Below are 23,957 nucleotides of genomic sequence, written 5' to 3'. Positions count from 1 at the left end.
TACATGAATTCACTTATGTTTCCCACAGCTTTATGGGTAGGTGTTATCACCTGAGCCCAGGCACCAGGATCACATCTCATGCCCAGTCCTGATCCTGAGAAAGCTGACATGCGTGAGCAGGGAGAACGGCTAAGCCAGGCTTAGTTAGCATCCTCTTCTTCACTTTCATGTGACTATTAGGTAAACTGAGTCAGCACCCTTCCTGGGAAGAAGAATGTAGTGAGTGCACTGGGCAGGATGTGTGTGAGGAGGAGACCCTACTAGAGCCCAAGCCTAGCCTGTGCCTGCACCTCTGCCTGGCATCCATCTCCTCACAGCATGCAGAGGTGCTCTTCATATGGTCACCATGGCGACGAGAACTGGCTAGCCACCTTCCATGGTCTTCATACTCATTCCTGGACTCCCCAGTTTAAACCCCAAGACATGCGGTTTCGTGTCCTACTGCTTACCCTTTCAGCTTCATCCCATATCTCAATCTCTCCTAGGAAGTGCTCAGGCCTTGTGGACAGGTTTAATTGAAAGGAGAAGCCAAACGTCGAGTAAACGGACTGTAAAAAGTGCAAGCACCCCTTTATTTCTTCTTCAATCTGAAATTGAAGGCAAAACACTCAAATGGAACAGCAATTTAAACTCATCTGTGGTACTTATAGCTAAATCATTTATGTCAAATAGTTATTGAAACTAATTTTAAAAGTATTCTTTTAATTTTTATGTGCATGGAGTGACTGCTGGTATATATCTGCACCACATGATACCCAGTGTTGCGGAGGCCAGAAGAGGGTATCAGATCCTTTAGAAATGGAATTATAGATAGTCACAAGTTATGATGTAAGTGCTGGGAACTGAACCTAGGCCCTTTGCAAGAACAGCAGTGCTCTTAACCAATGAGCCATCTCTCTGGCCCCATAAAGCCTGATTTTAACACCAGGCGGTTGGCACCTTTCACTGCTAACACTGACTATAATTTCTTTTAGACCTATACATAGACATGCCAGAGTATCCACACATATACGCTTTTAGTAGTTACTATACAGCATTGTAACCTACAGATGTCATGGCTAACAGGTTCAAATGAGTATAGAAACCCCACTTCCTTTTGCCCTTCTCCACAAACCGCATCATTTACTTAAGCATTTCTTCTCTATATATTTAGGGCTACATCACACAAGGGAATATTTTTGCTTCAACTATTAAATACAACTTAGAAAACTCAGAAGGAAAATGAAACATTTACCTACTTGTACTTTGCGAGTTTTAGAGTCCTTCTTGTTCCAGGACTGCCCACCACCCCCTTCCCATAGCCGCCATCCTCCTGAGGGATGACTGATGGCTTGCCCGCTGACAGCTCACCTTCTCTGTAACTCCCTAAGGACATTTTCTCTAGACTGGGAATTCTGGGTTGACAGGGTTTTCTTTTAGTCCTTGAAAAGGGCTGGTCTGCATTTTTCTCCTCTGAACGAACTCTATTTCCTCCTCTCTGCCTTCCATTTTCTATCCTTCCCCCCTCACATTAAACTCGAATCTTAGCATAGACTTCTCTGGGTGTGGCCTGTCTGGACCTCACTCGGCTCCCTGATGGGTGGTTTGGGTCTTTTAATGGATTTGACAAGTTCTTGGCCACCAAGTAACACCTCCCTCTATGTCCCTGCAGGGGTGACCGCATGGAGGTCAGGTGCAGGTCAATCGCAGCTAGCCCCTTCCCCAGGTTCAATTCTGCCTTTCAGATTCTATTTTTGTATCTATGGATTTTTTTCCCTGTCTCCTCTGTTCTACTCATAAATCCAATTACTGAGCTTTGATTTTGGTTTTTAGTTACACATTTCAGTAAGAATTTTCTACTTAGTTCCTCACTATAATCTTTATTTCCACTTTGAGATTTTCCCTTTTCTGAGTCCTGGCATGGTTTTCATTGGTATGAAACGATTTTGTAACTGTTCCTGAAAGCAGTCTTATGAAGGCTGCCTTAATATCTTTGTCGTGGAGCTGGAGAGATGACTCAAACTGGATTCCCAGGACCCACATCAGGAAGCTCACAACTGCCTATAACTCTATCAGATGCCTTCTACTGGTGCCCCCCCACCTCCTTCCTGCCCCCTCCCCATCTCTCTCTCTCTCACACACACTAGCAATACTAAGTCTGAAGACCGTTGTCAGATAATGCTAACACAGCGGTCAGTCTCAGTGTTGCTGTTCAAGGGCTATCCTTTTCTGCCTAGATTCTCCTGGTTGTTGGAACAAGGGATGGTTTTTAATTCCTGAGTCCCAGACATTTAGGATAAGATTTGGGATCAGAACATTGCTTTGGCTGCTTTCACTAACACTGCTCCAGCCTGGTCACTCCCAGGTGAGGGTGGAGTTCCTTCTTCAGGACCCCAGGGATGGAATGGCTCATCTTTGCTACTCACTGGCTTGGTAGCCCTGGCTCTTCTCAACAGCACTGGGCAAGGCCATACCATCTGCAAGTCAAACCTCCCCAGTTTCCTTTCTAGTCTGGATGTTTGCGCATTTCTCTCTGGCTTGCTTCATCAAGAGACTCTCCAGTATAATAATTACTGATTGAAGCAATGAGAAGTGGAATCCTTACCTTGCTCCTGTGTAGGTTTTTCAGAAGTGCCTGTCATTAGGGTGAGGAAATTCCCTTCTTTCTTTCTTAGAGTTCTCAGTGAGAAACGAATAGTGGGTTTTTCCTGATGCTTTTCCAGCCTCTGCCAATACGGTAACTATCGAGACATGCCTTCTTTCTTTTGTAAGAAGGGTGTTTTATTTTTATGTATGTGAGTGTTTTGCCTGCATGAATGTCTGTACATCGTGTGCATGCAGTATCTATGGAGGCCATTAGAGAGTGTCCCCCGGAACTGGAGTGGCAGATGGTTGTGAGGCACTGTGTGGATACTGAGGACCAAACCTGTGCTCTCAGCTTGAACAAGAACAGTAAATGCTCTTGACCACTGAGCCATCTCTTCAGCACCAAGATAGGTTGTCTTTTTCTACTGGATAATATGGTAAATGACAATGGTTCATTTTGTAAGATGAAACCTGTATCTAGTATTATATATCTTCCATTTGTGGGACACAGCTGACCTGGTTGGGATGCATCGTCCTGTGTCTGCTATAACTGGATCAATCTTTTCTAGACAGTCGTTGTCATGCTTTGTTTCAGAGTCCTGAAAGCCCCTAGGAGGAGTTGATAATGACTCCTTCCTCTTCAGTTTTCTCTAATATTCTGTCTAGAATTTTCTTTCGGTGTTTGCAGAATTCATCAGTTAAACCAACATTGGACCAGAACTTTCTTTGTATGGAGGCTTTAGTTGTCAGCTTAATTTCTGAGGTGGTCACAAGACTTCAACTTGAATAAAGACTAGTAGTTTGCAGTTTTCAAAGATTTGTCTACTTTATTTGAAAAATTTATTGGCATGTTATTCATAAATATGCCTGAAGAGTGTGACAATGGACTTCAGCAACTTTAAAAGGCCCGGTAGCTTTCTAACTAAATCTTTAGATTTAGCGTATTTATTTGTTGTTCTGATAAAGTCTATTGTAATGATGAAGACATCTGCCTTCCTCCCTGAGTGTCTTCAGAATCTGTACCAATGACACTTCTCATTCCTAATGCTGGAAACTGTTTTTCCCTCGGTTTGACTAAAAGCTTACCCACCTGGCTGATCCTCTCTGAGAACCAGCTTTGGGTTTTGTTGGCACTCTTTATTTTTCTGCTTCAGTGAGTTTTGTCTTAATGATTTTCAGGTTAACTCTGCCATTGTGGCAACTTAAAGGAAGGACAGGCTTCTTTGGTTCATTGCTTCCGGACTCTAATCAGTTGGCTCTGCTGCTTCTGGAACCATGCCAGTCAGAGCATCCTGACAAGGAGCCGGCAGAAGAACAAGGCTGCTTCACCTCTTGACTTTTAGAACAGGCTTAGGACTCGATAGCTCCTTCCAGGGTCCACCCCATGACCTCACCTCCTCCAGAAAGGCTCTACTTCCTAAGGTTCCCATTACCTTCCAGCAGCAGCACCAGCTGGGGCCAAGCCTTCAGTAGCAAACTCAGAAGGGGTTTAAGAACCAGTCAGTAAGTCTTACCCTTCCACATCACAGTCCATCCCTGAGGGAAGTCATGGCAGGGACCTGGAGGCAGGAACTAAATCAGAGGATGTAGAGGTGCTGTTTCCTGGCTTGCTCTTCACAGCAAGCCTGCTTTCTAACAGCAGCAGGACCATCATCCCACGGATGGCTCTGTCCACACTGAGGTGGGCCTTCCCACATCAATCATCAATTGAGAAAACGTACCACAGGCTTCCTTCCCTACAGGCCAGTCTGGTAAGGCCATTTTCTCAGTTAAGATCCCCTCATCCAAACTGACCCAGGTCAAGTGTCAAGGTGGCAGAAAAGCTAGTTGGCATGCTCATTGTCACTTCATTTTCTCTCTTCAGTGTACCCTAGATATAATTGGCTCTTTTCCTTTTTCTAGGTTCCTAAGTAGAAGTAGGGGTGCTGTAAATACCCACGTAGCCCTCACATGTGTTGTCATTCGTATTGTATATTTTCTAATTTTATTTTGGATTTCTCCTTTAACCTATGGGTCACTTAGAAACATGTTGTTTTGCTCCCAAATAGATTTCTGATATTGGTTTTTAACAATAACTTCAGCAGCCATGAAGCATTCTATTTTATCAAATCCTTAAAATTTCCTGAGACTTGTCGTGCAGTGCAGCATTTCTTGGCACACACCCCACGTGCTGTTGTTCCATAAGAGCAGTCAAGTCAAACAGTGTTTGACAGTCACCTCTGCATGAAAATTTTGATTTTAAATGAAAAGATAAAACTGTAAGTTCCAGGCAATATATTGAAAACAAACAGCACAAGCTCCCTTGAAATATCTCACAGGTGAAGCTTGAGTCTATAAAGTAAGGGAAGGAAAACAATAAGCCTCGTGCCAGGAAATGACTGACCACTGATCTCTAAACCAGAGAATCAGCAAAGGTTTCTCTCAGCGCATGCGCAGCGACGAGGGCGCCTCCCACACCACAGCAGCTGGGAGAGACTGAGCTCTGAGTGTGCAGCGCCCTTCCCCCCTCCCCCCCTGTCCTTCCTTGCCTACCTGCTCCACCATGCAGAAGATGTGCGCATCATCTTGCTGGAAGCGCCTCACTCGGGTTAAGCCGCTTAAAGTGCCTGACAGCTCATTTCTGTGAAGAACTCCAAAATCAGCAAATCTAACAGGCATTTCCCTCCAGGATCGCGGACGATGTGCGAACATTAAACTAGAAAAGACAGGGGGACAAACAGACTTTACTGATGGACAGAAAACGGATCATCTAAACATTAAGAAACGAAGTTTCAAGATGTGGGTCTTAGGGCAACAGGATTTTTTTATGATTTTTTTTCCATTTATCTTTTTGCCAGCAGGGATCAAACCTTTTGCTTCCCACAGTAAGGATGTGCCATATATAACTAACTGACAACCCTAGGCTTCTTCTGTTTCTGAGATGGTACCCTTGACAGGGCTGCTGAATTTCTCCTCAGGGTCCAGCAACATCTGCAGCCCAGTACATGGTTCCGTTGTTGTTATAAATGACCTCTACCTATATGTCCTCATGCTCCTCTGAGCTCCCCGAGGAAACAGACTTTGTCCTAATGACTTCCAGCACCAGGCGTGGAAAATGCTCAGCTAAGGATCTCAGCAGAATGAGAGATTAGTTTTCCATAGAAAACACTCTGGCTCGCTTCTCTCAGCCCGGCTGCCTATTCTGAAGCAGGAAGATACAAAACGGCGTTCTCTGCTTTCACGGGGCTTTCCTTGGTGTTGAAACCACAGGCTACAGCTTGAGATGATACTCACTGGGGAAGGATCCTGAGAGATTAATAATACATCTGAGAGTGTGGGCACAAGCTGGGCCCCGTTTTGTTTGAGGATGATGGAGACTATCCACAGCCTGCTTTTACAACACTAGAGTTGCAAACAATTCTAATTTCTTTGCATCTTTCCTTAAAAAGGAAGAAGGCTTCCCTGAATGTCCAGAGACTTGTGTTAGTAGCTGGCTTCTAGTGCCAACTTACTAGAAATTATGTATGTTGCTAAGAAAAAAACCTATACATTTGTGTGTGTGTATGTGTAAGATTGAGTCTGTTCATTTCTATCTGTAAAATGCATTTATCTTAGAAGGTTAAATGCGCATGCTAACTTTATAATAATTACAATTTCTCATAGACTTCAAAACAGCATTGACTGTAGGACAACCCTTTATTTTAGGTGCCACTACGAAAGAAAACTTTGTATGTTGTATGCGTGGTATGTGTGTTCACATGTGTGTGGGTGCATACGCCGACGAGTCACATGTAGAGCCAGAGGTTGGTAACGTTGGGTGTCTTCTTTTCTCCCAGCCCAGCTTAGTTTTTGTTTATTTAGTTTTTGAGAAGAGAGAGCTCAAGAAGACTGTAGCTCACTGACTGGCCAGACTGCACTGCCAACAGCTACCCCTTCCTTGCCTCAAAGTACTGAGATTATTACAGGTATGTGTCACTATGCATGCATTTTTATGTTGATACAAGGAAGATGAGGCCAGGTCCTCACGCTTGCACAGCAAGTGCGTAACCCACGGGGCCATCTCCCCAGCCCCAGACAATAACTTCTGATTCTGCTGTGGTATAACATGAACATGCCAGCAGCAATTCTAAGATGCATCACGATTAAGAGACATGGAAATGTGTAGGTAGGAAAAGGTACTTCCAGATCATCCATCAGTCAAGACTTTGTGAATCTTATAATCATCCAATAGTGTATAGGAATTAAATACCTTATGAACATGTATATTTGAAGTATAATTAGGAAGACAAATATAGTGATCTATAAGGTCGACACACACTATTGCCCCCTGAGAAGCATAGCTAACAGTTCACGCTTGCCCAAGACCAGGCATATTTTAAAAAGGGGCTCTATTCCTTAGAACTCAGTAACATGGTCACATTCCCTTGAATTAAAAGACACAGTAAGATGAGTAACAGCTCCCATTCTTCCCATTCCAGAAAATCACTTTTGAAACGCTAAGCAGCAACGTGAACAGCTGATTCTGATGCAGCACTATGTACACGTGCAGGGTCCCCTTCGTGTTCAATACTCACCAGTGCCCTGGACAGTTCATGGGTTTGAGGGCAAAAGTGTCCTTCTCAACGTCAAAGGTGAACATGTTGTTACTGTAATGCTGCCAGTGGCCTGAAGTTTCCCAGAGTTTACTGTTGTACATGTTGGGAGAGAGCACTTCTGTGAAGTTACGCTTGTGATATTCCTCCTGGAAGACAAACATGGTTGGTGTTTGTTAGAGCGACTATATTAAAACCTGAGATCATGTCTTCTATTAATTCATGGTTCCTCAGGTGACAGGTTTATGTGTGGCAATTCTGTGGATTATGAACAAAAAGGTAAGCCTTTCACTAGTAGATTTATTTCACAGCACACCACAGGACTACCCATTGGATATGAAGTGTCCCCTATAAGGCTCATGTGTTGTAGGGTGGGTCCACAGCTGGTAGATGCACACACTGAGAGATAAGGGGGCTGTGACTTCAGCGGTGGATTGATTCACTCTTGCAGTCCCAGTTTGATGGTAGCCTGGGAAGGTGAAGGAAACATTCAGGGGTGGAGCCTGTCTGGAAGAAGTAGGACCCAGGGATGTCTCCTCGGGGTCTGAACCCTCTGACTCTGGTGCCCTGCATCTCTCTCCTGTTCCTGACTGTTGGGAGGTGGTGAGTGGCTTTGTTCCTCCAGACCCTCCTTGTGTGATGCCCTGCCTCAGCACAGCAGAGCAAGCCACAGTGGATGACACCTCTGATGTTGTGAGCCTTAATGAATCCTTCCTCTTTTAAACTGTTTCAGTTATCTTACAGGAAAAAATCAAACTGATACAAGTAGTATAGGCACAAATGTTTCAATGCTTTCCACCGTAGTAACTGGAATTTGATACACATAGTATCCATTTTACTATAACTAAACATTTGAAAAAGTGTTCTATGTTTTGAACAAACAATAGCACATTTTCTCCTATGATTTAGAAGACCTAATAATTTTATAATTTGTAAGTCCTAATGCCATGTTTCATGTTATACTATTGATCCATTTTGTTTTAAGTAGAAACAATACTGAGAGTTCTAATTTGCAACACATTAAATGGTTGGTATGTACTAAGTCAGAGGAGTTGCGCCTACCCGCCTACCAGCAGCTTCCTTCATAAATCCATGGGGAGAAGAGAGGAGAACTCCCCAAGGATTTTTAAAGTTTTACTTCTATTTTTAAATCACAATGTATCAATTTGGTTAATTATTACCTAGATACTCTTAAATTACTTGTAAATAATTTTAATGAATATGTGGCACAAATCTAGACCACCATACTTCAAACAAGCTAAAAATATTTCTCACAAATTATAAAACCAAACCAAACCCACAACAATAACAAACTCTCCCCCCTTTTTGGCAGTAATTATTATATGGTTATAACAAATGGGTCTATACATTCAGATCAAGAATGATCTTGGAATTGAAGGGTCTGTGTGTACAGGCACACGTGAGTGTGTAGTGTGTTTATTAGAGGGCTCTTCTAAAGCTAACTAAGAAGATGTCTAAAAAAATATATCCATGCTGAACACACTCACATTAGATGGTAATATTTTATTAAGGCATTAGGAAAATATGTCGAAGTGTTCCTGAATAAACTTTGTGTTATCTCCTCAAATTCCCAAACTGAAACCTTAATACTAAAAGACAGCATTAGGAAGTGAGGCCTTAGGCAGCTGGTTGGGCCATGAAGGTGTTAAAGAATCAGCATCCCTCCCTATCTAAGGAGCCCCTGGCATCTTTCTGTCTCACGACCTGAAGAAGGCAGCAGTCTGCAGCCCAGAAGCAGACCCTCCATAGGCCTGACGATGTTGGCACCCTATCTGAGTCTTCTAACCCTTAGACTGTGAGACTTATTATTGATGAGCCACTAAATCTCTTGGACTTTATTATTACCATATGAGACAAACTAAGATATTTTCCTAAGAGGCGAAGCATCAATAGATACCATATTTATTTAGGGATGAACCTTTTATTGTTGTTATTTGGACAGGGTTTCACTAAGTAGCCCAGGAGAGCCCTCAAATTCATAATCTTCCTTGATTTTGCTCTACCTATATATGATTATATATTATGTGTGTTACATTATAGAGAGATACATGTTACAGATATGTATGTATTTTATATTTAAAATGTAGTATCTGTTGACTTTCAGACATAATGGGACAAGTCTGGGAGGCCAATCAACTTCTCAAAAGCAAAGGAAGGCAATCACTGGGAAGGAGCAAGCAGTGTCTATGACCCAGCTGTCTTAGTTAGGCTTTCATTTCATTTCTTTTCTTTTTTTTGGGGGGGGGGGTTCGAGACAGGGTTTCTCTGTGTAGCCCTGGCTGTCCTGGAACTCATTCTGTAGTCCAGGCTGGCCTTGAACTCAGAAATCCGCCTGCCTCTGCCTCCCAAGTGCTGGAATTAAAGGCATGTGCCACCACTGCCCATAGTTAGGCTTTCTATTGCTGGGATGAAACACCATCATCAAAAGCAAGCTGGGGAGGAAAGTGTTAATCTGGCTTACACTTCTATATCATAGTTGGTCATTGAAGGAAGTCAGGACAGAAATTCAAACATGGTAGGAACCTGGAGGCAGACGCAACAGAGGGAGCTGCTTCCTGGCTTGCTCCTCATGGCTTGCTCAGCCTGCTTTCTTATAGAACCCAGGACCACTAACCCAGGGATGGCCCCACTCACATTGGGCTGGGCCCTCCCCTATCAATCAGTAATGAAGAAAATGCCCTACAGTCTTTCCTACAGCCCCACTTTAAAGGAGGTATTTTCTTGAGAGGTTCCCTCCTCTCAGATGACTTAACCTGTGTCAAGTTGACATAAAACAATCCAGCATACCAGCACTGTCCATGATCCAGCAGTGTGCCCCTCCATCTGGTCTCCTGCAGAATCTTGATCACTGACTGAGTGTTGTGAACCACATTTGCCTCCTGAAGTATCTGTCAAATCTCTCTACCTGTGCCCAGTGACCTGGTCCCTTGGAAACATCTCAGTGACCCCTGGGTATCAGTACCATTGAAAAGGTCTTCACATATTCTCTCATTTGTTAAAGCAGTTCTACATCAACAACTCCTTCACAAAGTCCCACTAAAATAGCTATAAAGTTGTGTGCGTGTGTGTGTGTGTGTGTGTGTGTGAGTGTGTTATGTCCGCTCATGTGTGCATCCCCACACCAGCACTGGTTGAACCCACAATTTAGATGTGTAGTAAACCTTCACCAAGATGACCACACTGACACAATGGTTGATGAGACTGTGAGGAAGCAAACACCATCATCCAAGCCGAGGATGAAGAGGGTGCTGAGAGGCACGAGGGATATTGGCACTGGTCATGCATGCTGACACCTCTCTCCACCCAGACCCATCCACTGTGGTGGCTAATTCTTTGTCAGCTTGACTCCATTAAGGGGTGCTCAGATGAAATGCTACTTGGGGTACATCAGAGGAAGTGTTTGTGGGTGAGACAGCATTTGGAGTTGCAGACTGATTAAGCAGACCAGGGTGTGGATGGGTATCATTCAACCCACTGGGCGTGTGAAAAGGACAAAACAGTGAAGGAAGGAGGCATCTGCTTCTGTTGGCGTCCACTGCCTATGAAGCTGGTATAAGCCAGTCTTCGTCCCTCGGACTTGGGTCTACATCATTACATGTCTCAGCAGCAGTTCACACGGTGCTCTTCTTCCTGAGTATCCCATTGGTCAGTTTCTCCGCTGAATCCTGACTAATACTTCCCTTCTGACTTCTGGCTGAGTTTGAGCACCGAGAAACCACCCCCTGGGGTCATCCTTGTGTGCTCTGCCATCCCTCTCTAGTCCCTGCTGACTAGACAATCTCCTGTATCAGAATTTCCTTCACTAAACTCTTTTCAGCTGACCCAATGAGTGCATCGCCCAGAACCCTCTCCTCATGGAGAGGAAGTATCCTGAGACTTTAAATGTCTACAGAGAAATCCTCTGACTCTGTAAGGAAAGAAGAGGCCAGCGGGCTCTAGGCGAGTTAGTCTGATGACAAGAGCGTCTCTCCAAGATGCAAGGGAGGATTGTTCAGAAGGGACATTGCATCACTGTCTATGCACGATCCATTGTCTTTACAGTTAGTAGTCAGCATAAGCCAAAGTCCTCTTACCTCAGAGCGCTGGAGTTTCCCTTGTGTCTGGGAGCACCTGCCCACCCAGCCCACCTGGCTGCCTGCACAATCTTCCACAGAAGTGCAGCTCTAGCTCAGAGGCAACAGGCCCTGCCCACACAGTTTCCACAGAGGCTCTCTGTACTTCCCATCACATGTCCCTAGCTCCCTGCCCTCACCTGGGCAGACAAGGACTCTGTAGCAAGCCAGAGGCTAGTGCTACTGGACCGGCAGATAGTCCGAGAGGCAGCCTGTCATCTCCGGAACGGTGACTCACAAAAAAAGAGGCTCACAAGGAGAGCTCAGAAAAATGAAGGCAGAAGCAGGCAAATGCAGGGACATGAACTACACAATGCTCCTCTTACAAAAGATACAGTGTAAGGAAAGAAGCAGACAGGGAGGAAACAAAAAGATACTATGTAAATGACAGCATATGAGAGCTGCTTTGCCTATGTTAATAATAATACACACTTTCAGAAAGACTGTAAAAGGTCAAACATTCTTTGATTTCACTACTGAGCAATGCCAGAAAGTAGAGCGGTGGTGCCAGACACTGGGGAGGAAGAGGAATGTCAGGGTTTACTGAGTAGGGAATTTCAATTCGGGATCAGGGCAAAACCCTGAGCAGTTCCAGTTTTATAAAAGGAAAGGAAGTCTGCTGTTGATTGGTGATGGCTGTACACCAGTATAAACATGGTCAATGAGGAGCCATAAGCTTAAAATATCTTCATTGTCAATATTGACACTATGTATATTTTACCACAAAACAACCTATTGAGATACAACTTATATGCAAGAAAGTTCACCAGTTTTAAGTATATAATTCAATAATGTTTAGAGGTTACCTTCTCACCCAGGACAATATTCCTTTTAGACAGAGTTGTTTACTGGACAGACACAATGCCCAGCCTTTTACAAGCTGGTATTTTCTATCGCCATTAAGAAGGCTGAGAACACCCCATTGCAGGCTGCTGGGAAGAAATACCTTCCCATGTCTCTTTGATACACAGCTAGGGGGAAAATTAATTGGTTACATTATGTTGCACAGCCAGAAGAGGTGATTGGTTTTACTATGCTCGATACTTGCTTAGATTTTAGGGAAATTGCCAGCTGGGCTGGCAAGATGACTCGGAGAGTAAAAGCACTTGTCAGACAAGTCTGCTAACCTCGGTTTGACTGCTAAAGCCCATTAAAAAAAAAAAAAGCTGGAGGCAGTGGTGAACATCTGTAATCCCAGCATACCTACAATAAGGTGGGAGATGGAGGCTGGAGAACTGGCCCAGAGCTTGGGGACCAGATAGCCTGGAGTGCAGAGTGTAGCTGGAAAAAAATAGTAGCTGTGGAGACTAGGTATGGCTCCCGTAGTCTCATGGGTTTGAATGCTTGGCCCATAGGCAGTGGCACAAGTAAGTGGTGTGGCCTTGTTGGAATAGGTGTGGCCATGGGAGGAAGTGATTACTGCAGGGGCGGGCTTTGAGGTCTTCTATGCTCAAGCTATGCCCAGTGTGGCACACAATCTCCTTAAGCTGCCTTTGAATCAAGATGTAGAACTCTCAGCTCCTAGCACTATGTCTGCCTGTGTGCTGCCATGTTTCCCACCTTGAAGATAATGGACTAAATCTCTGAATCTTTAAGCTAGCCCCAATTAAATATTTTCCTTTTTAAGAGTTGCCAAGGTCATGGTGTCTCTTCACAGCAAGGACACCCTAACTAAGACAGTAGCCAGCAGAGGTTCTCTCTCGTTCTGTCAGAGGCCTGTGCTGTGGATAGCCGGGGCATATTTGGGAGATTTACCACAACAGGCCTATCATTTGCTGGGCTGTGCTCTTCACTATACAGAAGCCTTCCAGTTTCACGAGGCCCGGCTTGTCCATTGCTGGCCTGACTTTCTGAGTGACTGGACTCTTCCTTGGGAACTCCTTGCCTACCCCAACCTGCAGCCTGTAGCATATGCCCTAGCTTCCCATCTAGTAGTCCCAGTGTCAGGCTTGATGCTGTGACCCATTGGACCTGAGTTTTACGCAGTCAGCGAGGTGGCTCTAGCTTCACTTCTCTTCATGGACACATCTAGTTTTACCGCCAACATCTTTGTTGCAGATATTATCTTTTCTCCACTGTGTATTTGTGGCATCTTTGCATGAACTTAAATCTAGGCTTTTGTTCTTTTGCATTGGTTTATGTATCTATTTTTTTGTGCCAGTGCCATGGTTAAGGTTTTTGTTTTGCTTGTTTGAGACAGGGTCTCATTATACACACCAGACTGGCCTCAGATTTTACAGGGATCCATGCCTCTGCCTCCAAAGTGGCATGTACCATTATGCCTAGCCATCGTGTTTTTATTATTATCATTACTGTGGCTTTGCAGTATAAATTTAAAGTCAGGTATGGTGATGCCTTACATCATTATTCTTTTGGCTCAAGATCGCTCTGGCTCTCTGGTGTCTTTTGAGCTTCCATGTGAACTTTAAAATTGTTTTTTTTTTTCCTATTTCTGTGACAAGTTAGGATTTTAATTTGGATTAAATGTATAGATTTCTTTTGTTAGGACAGTCATTTTCACAGTATCAACTCTAGCAATACATGAACATGGGAGACATTTCCACTGCAAACCCAAGGATCTGGACTCAAAATAAAAATAAGTAATTCATTCAATTTCTATGACTCACCCCAGGCACACAAAAGAGAAAAAAATATGAAAAAAAAAACCAAGTTTCACCTGTGTATGATGGTATGCATCTTTAATATTCAGAAATGAGAAAGTGAGGCAGGAGGATTGTAAGTCTGTGGCTAGGCTGGATTTATCAAGACTGTGACCCAAGATCAATATAAACGAAATAGAAGTACCCATGGCCTAGCAATTCTATTGTTGGAAAATGTCAAAGGACAAAATCACAATGATTTAGTTATCTTAAATGCTCGTCCTTTCTACTCCAGCACTGAGCCTCACTTCGTTCTAAAGGGCAGTACCCTGACAGCTCCGGCAAAGGGCAGAGAAAGACTGAAGGCGGAAACAAAAGCCAAAGGGAAGCCCATCTCAGAGCTATCTTCCTCACCAGGCGGCAACAGGAGGCAGGAAGCAACAGGGCGGGTAAACTTGACTATTTGACATTACTTCACCTAAGAATGAATACAGAGGGAAATGCCACTGTTATGCCTACAGAAAATGGCCTCTTTAAGGAATTTGGCTATTCTCTCTCTGACCCGAGTCTCTCTGGAGGTGGGGTAAATAGCAAGCTGTTCACCTTGGTGGTGAACTTCAGCATGGTTGACTCCATTTGACTTAGAAGCGTAGTCCTTCTTGTATTGTCATGTGATTTGTATTTACCAAAAGTGAGCAGTTATGTGCACTAAAGAACAAGAACGTTCTTGGTGGACAGTGTATAGCATCTCTAAACTAGACATAATCTACACACCTACAAGAGAATGGACCCACAAAACAGAACACCTGAAATAATGCCCCTAACCCCCATCATACCACTACAGCTTGATTGAATCTCAGAGACACCGTTGGAAAAGAAAGCAAAACAAAACAAGTGCTGTGTGACTCCACTTGCATGAAGCTAATCTGTGTTGACAGATATCAGCATAGGGAAAACCAAGTTGGGGCAGCGACAATGGGGAGATGTCAGAATCTCTACAGCCTGGTGTCCATCAAGTACCTTGTACCCTCCCCCACCCTTTCTAAAAGGAACTGTCTACTGTACCCTTTTCCTTTGTCATCTTTTCATAATGTGGGGTAATAGGGAGGTGGCCAGGAGGTGTCTTGTATCTTCTGCTCACAGGCCTAAATAGAGGGGGAATATACTTGCTACCAAGGACCCTCATCTGCACTTGGACCAGATCTTATGGGACACTTACTGGTGTGTCAACCTGATAAGACTTGAAATAGTTTGCTCCCCAGTTGCAGAACAGAGAGGGACAGAGCTGAGTTTCTTTCAGTCCTTTGGAGCTCATGAGAGACACAGACCCATTAGCCTATATAATGGAGACTCAGAGAACCCTATCCTCCCAACAGGATGAAAGCAAACTACATTGATCGCATTAAACCATGACCAAAAGCAGCTTGGAGAGAAAAGGGTTAATCTGATCTTATAACTCTCAGGTCATATAGTCCATTACCAAGGGAAGCCAGGGCAGGAACTCAAGGCAGGAACCTGGAGATAGGAACTGAGGCAGAGGCCATGAAGGAGCACTGCTTACTGGCTTGCTCAGCCTGCTTTCTTATAGAACCTAAGACCTGCCCAGGAAGGGCACCACTCAGAGTGGGCTGGGCCCTGCCTCCCACATCAATCAATGCCCACAACAGGATAATCTGATGGAGGCATTTTCTCGGTTGAGGTTCCCTCTTCCCAGATGACTCGAGCTTGTGTCAAGTTGATAAATAAATAAATCAGGACACCGAATAATCATTGTCCATCTTGGCAGATGGCGAACATCAGAAGACAGCATCATTCTCTATAATTATTTTATACATTATATATGGCACGAATTGAAAAATTATCAGAGGAGAAAAGAGTGAAAATGACATAACTAAAAATTAAGATTAAAACTAGTTGGGGTTGCTGGGGTTTCTGGGCATCGTGGCGTTTGCTGTAACCTCAGCACTTGGGCACTGGAGCAGGAAAATCAGGAATCCAGACATTCATGGATACATAGAAAGTTCAAGGTTAGCCTGGGCTACATGAGTCTCTTAAAAAAAAAAAAAGAAAGAAAGAAAAAAGAAAAAACAAACATAAGGAAGTAGCTGAGGTCACTGGAAGTTCTTTTATGCATCATAAAACCAATTACGTCATACAAGGGTATCTGGGAATTTAAGGGGCTCAGCCCTTACCTTAGCATTAGAAACCACTGGGATTGTATATTTAAATTCTTTCCAATGGAGCAACCCATACAATCAGGCTTTGTTCTGATCCTCACCCATGACTGTGCTGTATCTATAAAAGATGAGAGAGCCCTTTAAGGCCACCATACCTAGCCTGGAGTTTCAGGAACCAAACTGTGCTGATGCCAGCAAATAGCTCAAGACATCAGCAGTGACCGGCCACTGTCATCCACCAGTCTCCAGAGCCTTCAGTGACTCTTCAGGCCTCCCTCCCCTGCCCCTGTTCTACTGCCTCGCAGTGGCTGTCCTTAATGGAAGGAATGCAGGCTGGGAGCTACTCCACAGAGGTCTACCTCCCCCACCAGAGGGTACAGGGCAAGGAGGGAAGGAAGAGAAGAGAGGGCTGTAGCCACAGCGATGACCCAGCACATCCCATGGGTGCCCCCTTTCTCAGAAAGCTCCTGAAGAAAGCCATCCCTTGAATGGGGGTTAGGGAGAAATGAGCACAAGGAAGATGAGCTCAGAGAAGAAGGATTTCAGCATCTGAGGCACAACGACAGCAACCAGGGTGAAGAAAGGCAGCAGGGGGAGGTGCTAAGGAAGGCCTCACAAGAATCCAGTCGTGAAGGTAAGTCTGGAGAGAGGGGCAGATGTGAAGAATCAATTTACTGCACCAACTGGAACCTCTGCAAATAAGCTGTAGGAAGCACAGCGGCCTTTGGAGCACGTCTGAGAACATCAGGACATAGAACTCAGGCAGCAAAACAAGCACGCTGCCCCTCACCTGCTAGTGGCTGCACTCTGAGGAATGCACTGAGGAGCATTAGAGTCCCCACACAAACTAAGGAAGCCACAGGAGTGGAACCCTATTCTTGTGAGCACCCGACTCTACGCTTGGGAGAGCTTGATTGCAGAGGCGAAAAGACCTCGAGCCCAGAACTGGTGCTGCTTATATAGGCCTAGGAGAGGCGTGTCTCACACCCGGATTGGTTATGCATTCTACCTCATTTGCATGTCTCACATCTGATTGGTTATACTCTCAGTATCATACCTCATTTACATGTCTCTCATCCGATTGGTTATACTCTCAGTACCTCACAGAACCTCATTATCATGCCTGGGCCAGGCAGTGACTTGGCAAAAAACTTTACTGCATATGTACACATTGGTTGTTTATCTAACTTTATGCATGGTGGCCAGCGGTAGCCAGCGCCACCTTGTAATGGCATATGTGGCTTCCCACACCCTATGGGACCATGAGGCTGCCCACTATAGCCTGGACAACATATTCTAAAGGGTTTACTATAGATCCATAGTCTGCCGTTGACTGAAACACCACACAATTACAGTTACCCACGACAAGGCTGTAATGGTCACAGGAAAGACTAAACAGTTCCAGCAGTTGAAGTGGCCCACCTCTGCACAGCATCTTCATGCTAACCCTGCAACACTACACATGTTTAAGCATGGGCGTCAGACACAGCTACATTCTACTCCTGGAGATGTTGAGTATCTGGTCGCTCTGTAGTGAGCACAAGGCAGCAGAGCCGTCAGCCATCTTTGAGAAGCAGTGCCCCTCAGAGCAGCATTCTCTGTCACAGAAGAGCTACACTCAGCAGATGGTTAAGGTTACATATCCTTAGAGACTTAAGACAACGCCTGCGTTTTATGAAATTCAAGAAAGCTAACCAGCTCCATGTCGTTAGGCTTTTGTTTTTAGTTCCAAAATTCTTATATTACTAAAACTTAAGGGAAACACTATTGTTTATGAGCAAAGATGGTAAGATGCAGAAAGTAGACAAATAAGAATAAAATGGTTTTTAGGAAGGAACTTACTCGTATGAAATCCATAAGCGTATTGTAAATGAACGCTCCTCTCGGGAGGAAAAAACAGCTTCCAGGGCTCAGATCATGGAAGAAGAAAAGTTCCTGTTCCTAGATGGAGACAATGATTGTATTTCAAACTTCATCTCTTGCTTAATGTGTACCATACCTGAAGTGACAGTCATACAATATCACTCTACCCCCTCTCATCTATCACTAGGCATCCCCAGTTCCTCAGTGTCTGTTTAGAACTACAGTGTATATAATATGACGGCACACGTAAAATTATTACTCATACTTATGATTACTTAGCCTTGAACTTGGCTTTTCTGTTATCTTCTGTTACTCACTACTAATTTTTTTTAGGGTAAATCTATAGCTAATTGAGTAAGTGTTCTTCATACAGCTAGAATTGCGGTCTCACATGGGGGCAATATGACAAGGTGAGAACGAAAAGTGCATTGCAGAAGGCAGGCTTCAAGGGATGGGACCCTTCCACGGTGTCACCCCTAAGAGCGCCCTGTGCACAGGGCATCTCCTAGCAACCCTGCCACCTACTCCTCAGGACAGATGTGGCCGGCTTTGCAAATGAATGCCTTGTCCATCCTGTGGCACAGCTCGATCCTGGCAGGATGGTGAACAGAACCTTAGGGCCGCCTACTTTCAAATCTTACTCTCTTTGTCCACATACTGCTGCCTTCCAAATAGATAGCACGTCATCACGTAGGGGCGAATTTATTAATAACTTATATCATGATAAAAATAAACTCTCACAAAAAGATTTTAAGACTCTGGCAAAAGATAGAGAAAGGAAGCTGGTTAGAAGACGTCAGCTCAGAGTGTGGGCGTGGAAGACGTCAACAGCCAGCAGTGAGCATTAACAGAGAGAAGAGGAAACATTACTGTGAGGTCTTGTTCCGTGAGGTGCAGCCACGGCTAACCAAGGCATGTCCCTGTGATGAAGGTGCCGGCGTACCTTCCCGATTTTCCTGTGGTCCCGGCTCTTGGCTTCCTCTTGGAATTTTTCCCAGTCTTTCATCATTTTGCTGTCAGGAAAGGATATCCCATAGATCCGCTGCAAAGTTTCCATCTCGGGGTTGCCTTCCCAATATGTTGAGGAGTTCTAAACATTGACAAGATACTGGTTTAAAAGAAAAATCTAACCTTTAGCAGCAAAGCTAATCTTCAACATGTACGCAGGCTTCCTATCGTAGTACCCACAATGTTTAGTTACAGATTTACAGAGTTACAGTCTAATGAAAACCTCCCATTCAAATTATAGCCCTGATCACGAAATTGGGTAGCGTCAACTGTGGATTCTAGGAGTGAAAATGGCAGGAAGCAGGGCATAGGGAAGATTGAGGAGCGGCTGTGATCACCAAGCTGGAACCAGAAAAGGCAAGAGGTTCATGTGCCTCTGACCTATGGCTTGTGGTGACAAGCATCATTGAGGGATGTGTAACTAAAACCGTGAGAAACAAAGGTCCAGAAAGGGCAGGGCCTCAAAGTCAGCCCTGTTCCTTGTGACTGCAGCACGGTGCTTACACTCAGAGTCAGCCCCGTTCCTTAGGATTGAAGCAGGGTGCTCACACTCAGTCAGCCCCGTTCCTTAGGATTGAAGCAGGGTGCTCACACTCAGTCAGCCCCATTCCTTAGGACTGCAGCACGGTGCTCACACTCAGTCAGCCCCGTTCCTTACGACTGCAGCATGGTGCTCACACTCAGTCAGCCCCGTTCCTTAAGACTGCAGCATGGTGCTTACACTCAGTCAGCCCCGTTCCTTACAACTGCAGCATGGTGCTCACACTCATGCCGCTTTTCTCTTTGCCTGCAGTTCATTATTTTTACATGTAGAAAGATTTCTTGTTCATGTTGTGCAGTTCAAGAAATCCGCAGTCCAGCTGTCCTTGGTGTCTGCTGAGGGTTAGTTATAGCTAGCTCTTCAGCAGACACCTAAATCCACAGACACTGCCGTCTCTTATATAAAATCATGAAATGGTGCATTTGCACATAATCTGTACAATTCTCTTAAGCCATCTCTAGAGTACCTAATGCAAAATAGATGCTACGTATGTGTTTGCTGCAATGTACTGTTTAGGAATTAAAGACACCACCACCACCCGCCACCATTCCCGACCCCCACATGTGCAAAGTCTACGGATGCTCAGCATAGGCACTGCTGGGGTTTTTTTTAGATATTTTATCGGGGAGTTGATTAAATTCATACATGTGACACTTGTGAGTATGGAGGGACATCTAAACAAGGAGCAGTATTTAAAACCCAAATGGAGGGTTAGGGAAAAGGCTCAGTAGTTAAGAGCACTTGCTTCTCTTGCATAGGCTCTGTGTTCAGATCCTAGCACCCACATCAGGCAGTAATTTCAAGGGATATGACACTTCTGGCCTCTGCAAAGACACACACACACACACACACACACAAATACAAAATAAAGATAAATTTTTGAGAAATGGCCATATAAAGAGATATGCATTATAGTATTTAGAATAAGATTAAATTATAATCAAAAGCTATATAGTATTTTAATTATCAAGATTCTAAAACATTACTTTTAGTGAAATAAATACAAAGTGTTTTAAAATACTACCATGGTCAGACTATAGAAGACATAGTAAAATCTCTCACCTAGTATACCTTGTTTATTGTATTTATAAATTTTAAAAATCCTTACCTTGAAAATTTTTATGGCTTTAATTTTTCCAGTGTGTCTTACATGGGGGCCTTTACAAAGGTCAATCAATGGACCACACCTATAATGAAAGATTTAAGACATGCCCAGACATAGTTACAGCTTTTTCATTAAACCCCATTATTGTATTGTCCCAATTAACAATAACTGTCACTTTGACACAGCCTAGGATGACCTGAAAGAGCATCTCAATTGAGTAATTGTCAGGTTGGTCAGTGGACCCATCTGTGAAGGATTGTCTTGGTTGTTGTAATTAACATAGGAGAGCCCAGCCCAGCATGGCAAGCACCTTTGTGGTCAGGTGGTTGTGGGCAGTGTGGGAAGCTAGGCGAGAACATGTCAGGACAAGGGTTGCTTGCCTGCCTGCCTGCCTCCCTCCCTATTTCTTTCTTTCTTTCCTTTCTTTTTCTTTCTTTCTCTCTTTCTTTCTTTCTCTCTTTCTTTCTCTTCCTCCCTCCTCCCCCTTTCTCTCTCTCTTTCTTTCTTTTTTTTCTTTCTCTTTCTTTTTCTTCTTTCTTTCTTTCTTTCTTTCTTTCTTTCTTTCTTTCTTTCTTTCTTTCTTTCTTTCTTTCTTTTTTTCCTTCCTTCCTTTTGTGTTTGTTAGTTTGTTTGTGACAAGGTCTCTTTATGTAGTCCTGGCTTCCTTGGACCTCGGTATGCAGACCAGGCTGGTCTTGAGATCACAGAGATCTGCCTGCGTCTGCCTCCCTTCTGCACAGTGTCTGCTTCAAGCTTGGGTTCCTGGCCTTACTTTCCTCAGTGATCGGCTGTGGCTCACAGACGTAAGCCAAGTAAATCACTTGTTGTTGCTCGGAATGTCTTATCACAGAAACAGAGAAATGACCAGGACACATTTTTAAGTGAGAGGTTGCACGTTTCCATACGTATGGGACAAGTTTTAATTTAGGGTCAAGGAGGAAAGCAACCCGTCTAGCCTCAGATCACAGAGAGCTCTCTATGCAAACTCAAACACCACAAAGGATCTGAAGACACTGTGTATGTAAAGACATTCATTTTTAAATGGTCCCATCACTGAGATAAATCAGAAAGCCAATCTCTGTCTCCACCAGGACTCAGTGCAGCTGCTGTTGAGCTCCAAGTCCCCACTGAGCCCTGCTTTAAAGCTGGCACACACTAACCTGTAAACAGTGGTCGTTGGAGTGTCCACTTTCTCCTTCAGAATCCGGCACTTAAATTTATTGTACTACAAAGAGAATGTTTACGCATTATTACAAATATATACTAATGGGAAAGCTGCTCTTTTAAAGAAGCTCTGACAAGTTGTCTACTCTGTTCAAGGTGTGGGGACACTGTGGATAGGCTGTGCTCACAGCCAAGAGCCACACTGTCTAATAGGAGACCCCAGAGTCACATGGTCGGTGAACTTTAACATATGACCATGCAGTGAGTGAAAAGACACAGGGCCACCAAGGTGGAATGCACAGATTTTTATATTGGTTATGTGTTCAAAATTAATTCCATCTTTGCCTTACTCTTAAAATGGTGCGGCCATGTGGTTTAAGGTTATACACTTGGCTCCCATTCCATTGGACAGCACTCTTCTAGAAGATCCCATCTTAACTCCATAAAATAAATACAGCTCTTGGGGAACATTACCGTTATTTTTATAAATACAAATCTTACATGACATCATTACATTTGCTAAAAAGTCACGGTATCACACTTAACCAATTAAAGTAATTCACCCTTTTCTCTGCTTTTATTGCATTAATCACAGGATGGAGGGCTCCATATTAAATAACAACTTGAGACAGCTGTTGGGAAGAAAGAGGCTTCATTTGTACAATGTAACTGTTTCATCCCAGTATGTTCAGGGCAGACCACAGAAGTTGGTGTGTTTAGCTCTTCAGAGTAGCGAGAAGCAAAAGCAGCCACAGAATGCAAGAAGACACCTGCAGCTGACTGTTACTTAGAGACTGACACCAGGAAGATATAAGAAGTTGTTACGATGCAAACCAAGCCAAAAACAAACAAACAAAAATCTACCCTCATTCAAAAATGAACGGACCAAGCAGACAATTCTACAAGGAAGCTGTACAAATAGTCACTAACTGTGCTGAAAGGCTCAGCATCACTGTGTCCTCAGAAAAATGCAAAGCAAGACACAATCATACCCCACTCTACGCCCAATGGATGGCTCTTATAAAAATAAGCAGAATCGGGCTGGTGAGATGGCTCAGCAGTTAAGAGCGCCGACTGCTCTTCCAAAGGTCCTGAGTTCAAATCCCAGCAACCACATGGTGGCTCACAACCATTCGTAACGAAATCTGATGCTCTCTTCTGGAGTGTCTGAAGACAGCTACAATGTACTTACATATAATAAATAAATAAATAAATATTAAAAAAATAAGCAGAGTCCAGAAAATGAGTGTGGGTAAGAATATGGGAAAACTGTACAGACTAAAAATGGAGATACTGCTATGGAAAATGCCATGAAAAGTCCTAAACGTTTAAAACTAGTGCTCCCCATAATCCAGAAATTCCATTCCTGGTGTGTATGTGTGTTTATATACATACATACATACACACACACACCATAGCATATGTATGTACCATAGACATATATATCTATATACCATAGCCAAAAGAAGTAAAATAAGCATTTAAAACAGAAATCTGTATGTTCACATTTATATTAGTATATACACAACAGTCAGAATATAAGCAATTCTGGTATTCACAGGCAAATGCACTGATAAACACAATCGCACACACACAGACCCACACGTACACACAGACACATGCATGCACACACATAGATATACAAACATAAACACATGCATACACACACACACACACAGCAGGAGTTGCCATGTAGCATTTTTCTAAGAAGGCAATTCTGACAGATTCGGCAGCACTGGTGTCCCTTGAGAGCATTACATGAGTGGGACAAGCCAGTTCCAAAGGTAATCAGTGTGTAAGACACTGAACAGGGGTCCTGTCACATTGTCACATTCACAGAACAGTAAACAGAGGGCTGATGGCCAGGGCAGGGTGGAGGGAATGGGCGGTGGTCCTTAGAGGTAGAGGTTTCACTCTGGAAGATGTGGGTGGATGGTGTTGATGCCTTCATTACCCTCACAATAGCTGTCCAGACTGTGCATGTGACGCTGACACCCTCACAGCAGCTCTCCAGACTGTGCATGTGACCCTGACACCTTCACAGCAGCTGTCCAGACTGTGCTTGTGACCCCCTGACACCCTCACAGCAGCTGTCCAGACTGTGCATGTGACCCTGACACCCTCACAACAGCTGTCCAGACTGTGCATGTGACCCTGACACCCTCACAGCAGCTGTCCAGACTGTGCATGTGACCCCCTGACACCCTCACAGCAGCTCTCCAGACTGTGC

The 23,957-nt window shown here is 44.0% G+C and overlaps 1 protein-coding gene across 1 annotated transcript in view; it reads right to left on the bottom strand.

Moving 5' to 3' along the window:
• Positions 1 to 23,957, bottom strand: part of Tarsl2 (threonyl-tRNA synthetase like 2) — a 48,470-nt gene that overhangs the window by 9,805 nt on the left and 14,708 nt on the right. The window contains exons 7-13 of the mRNA XM_021166443.2: positions 21,724 to 21,788; positions 20,567 to 20,645; positions 18,853 to 18,999; positions 17,889 to 17,987; positions 7,119 to 7,285; positions 5,098 to 5,260; positions 450 to 587 (exon numbers count right to left, since the gene is read on the bottom strand). Coding sequence (XP_021022102.1) covers positions 450 to 587; positions 5,098 to 5,260; positions 7,119 to 7,285; positions 17,889 to 17,987; positions 18,853 to 18,999; positions 20,567 to 20,645; positions 21,724 to 21,788 — 858 coding nt within the window. The remainder of the gene's footprint in view (positions 1 to 449; positions 588 to 5,097; positions 5,261 to 7,118; positions 7,286 to 17,888; positions 17,988 to 18,852; positions 19,000 to 20,566; positions 20,646 to 21,723; positions 21,789 to 23,957) is intronic.

The sequence above is a fragment of the Mus caroli genome, chromosome 7 (genome assembly GCF_900094665.2).
Source record: "Mus caroli chromosome 7, CAROLI_EIJ_v1.1, whole genome shotgun sequence".
Taxonomy (NCBI): domain Eukaryota; kingdom Metazoa; phylum Chordata; class Mammalia; order Rodentia; family Muridae; genus Mus; species Mus caroli.
Note: the sequence above shows the minus strand (reverse complement) of the source record. Positions and strands in the feature narration are given on the sequence as shown.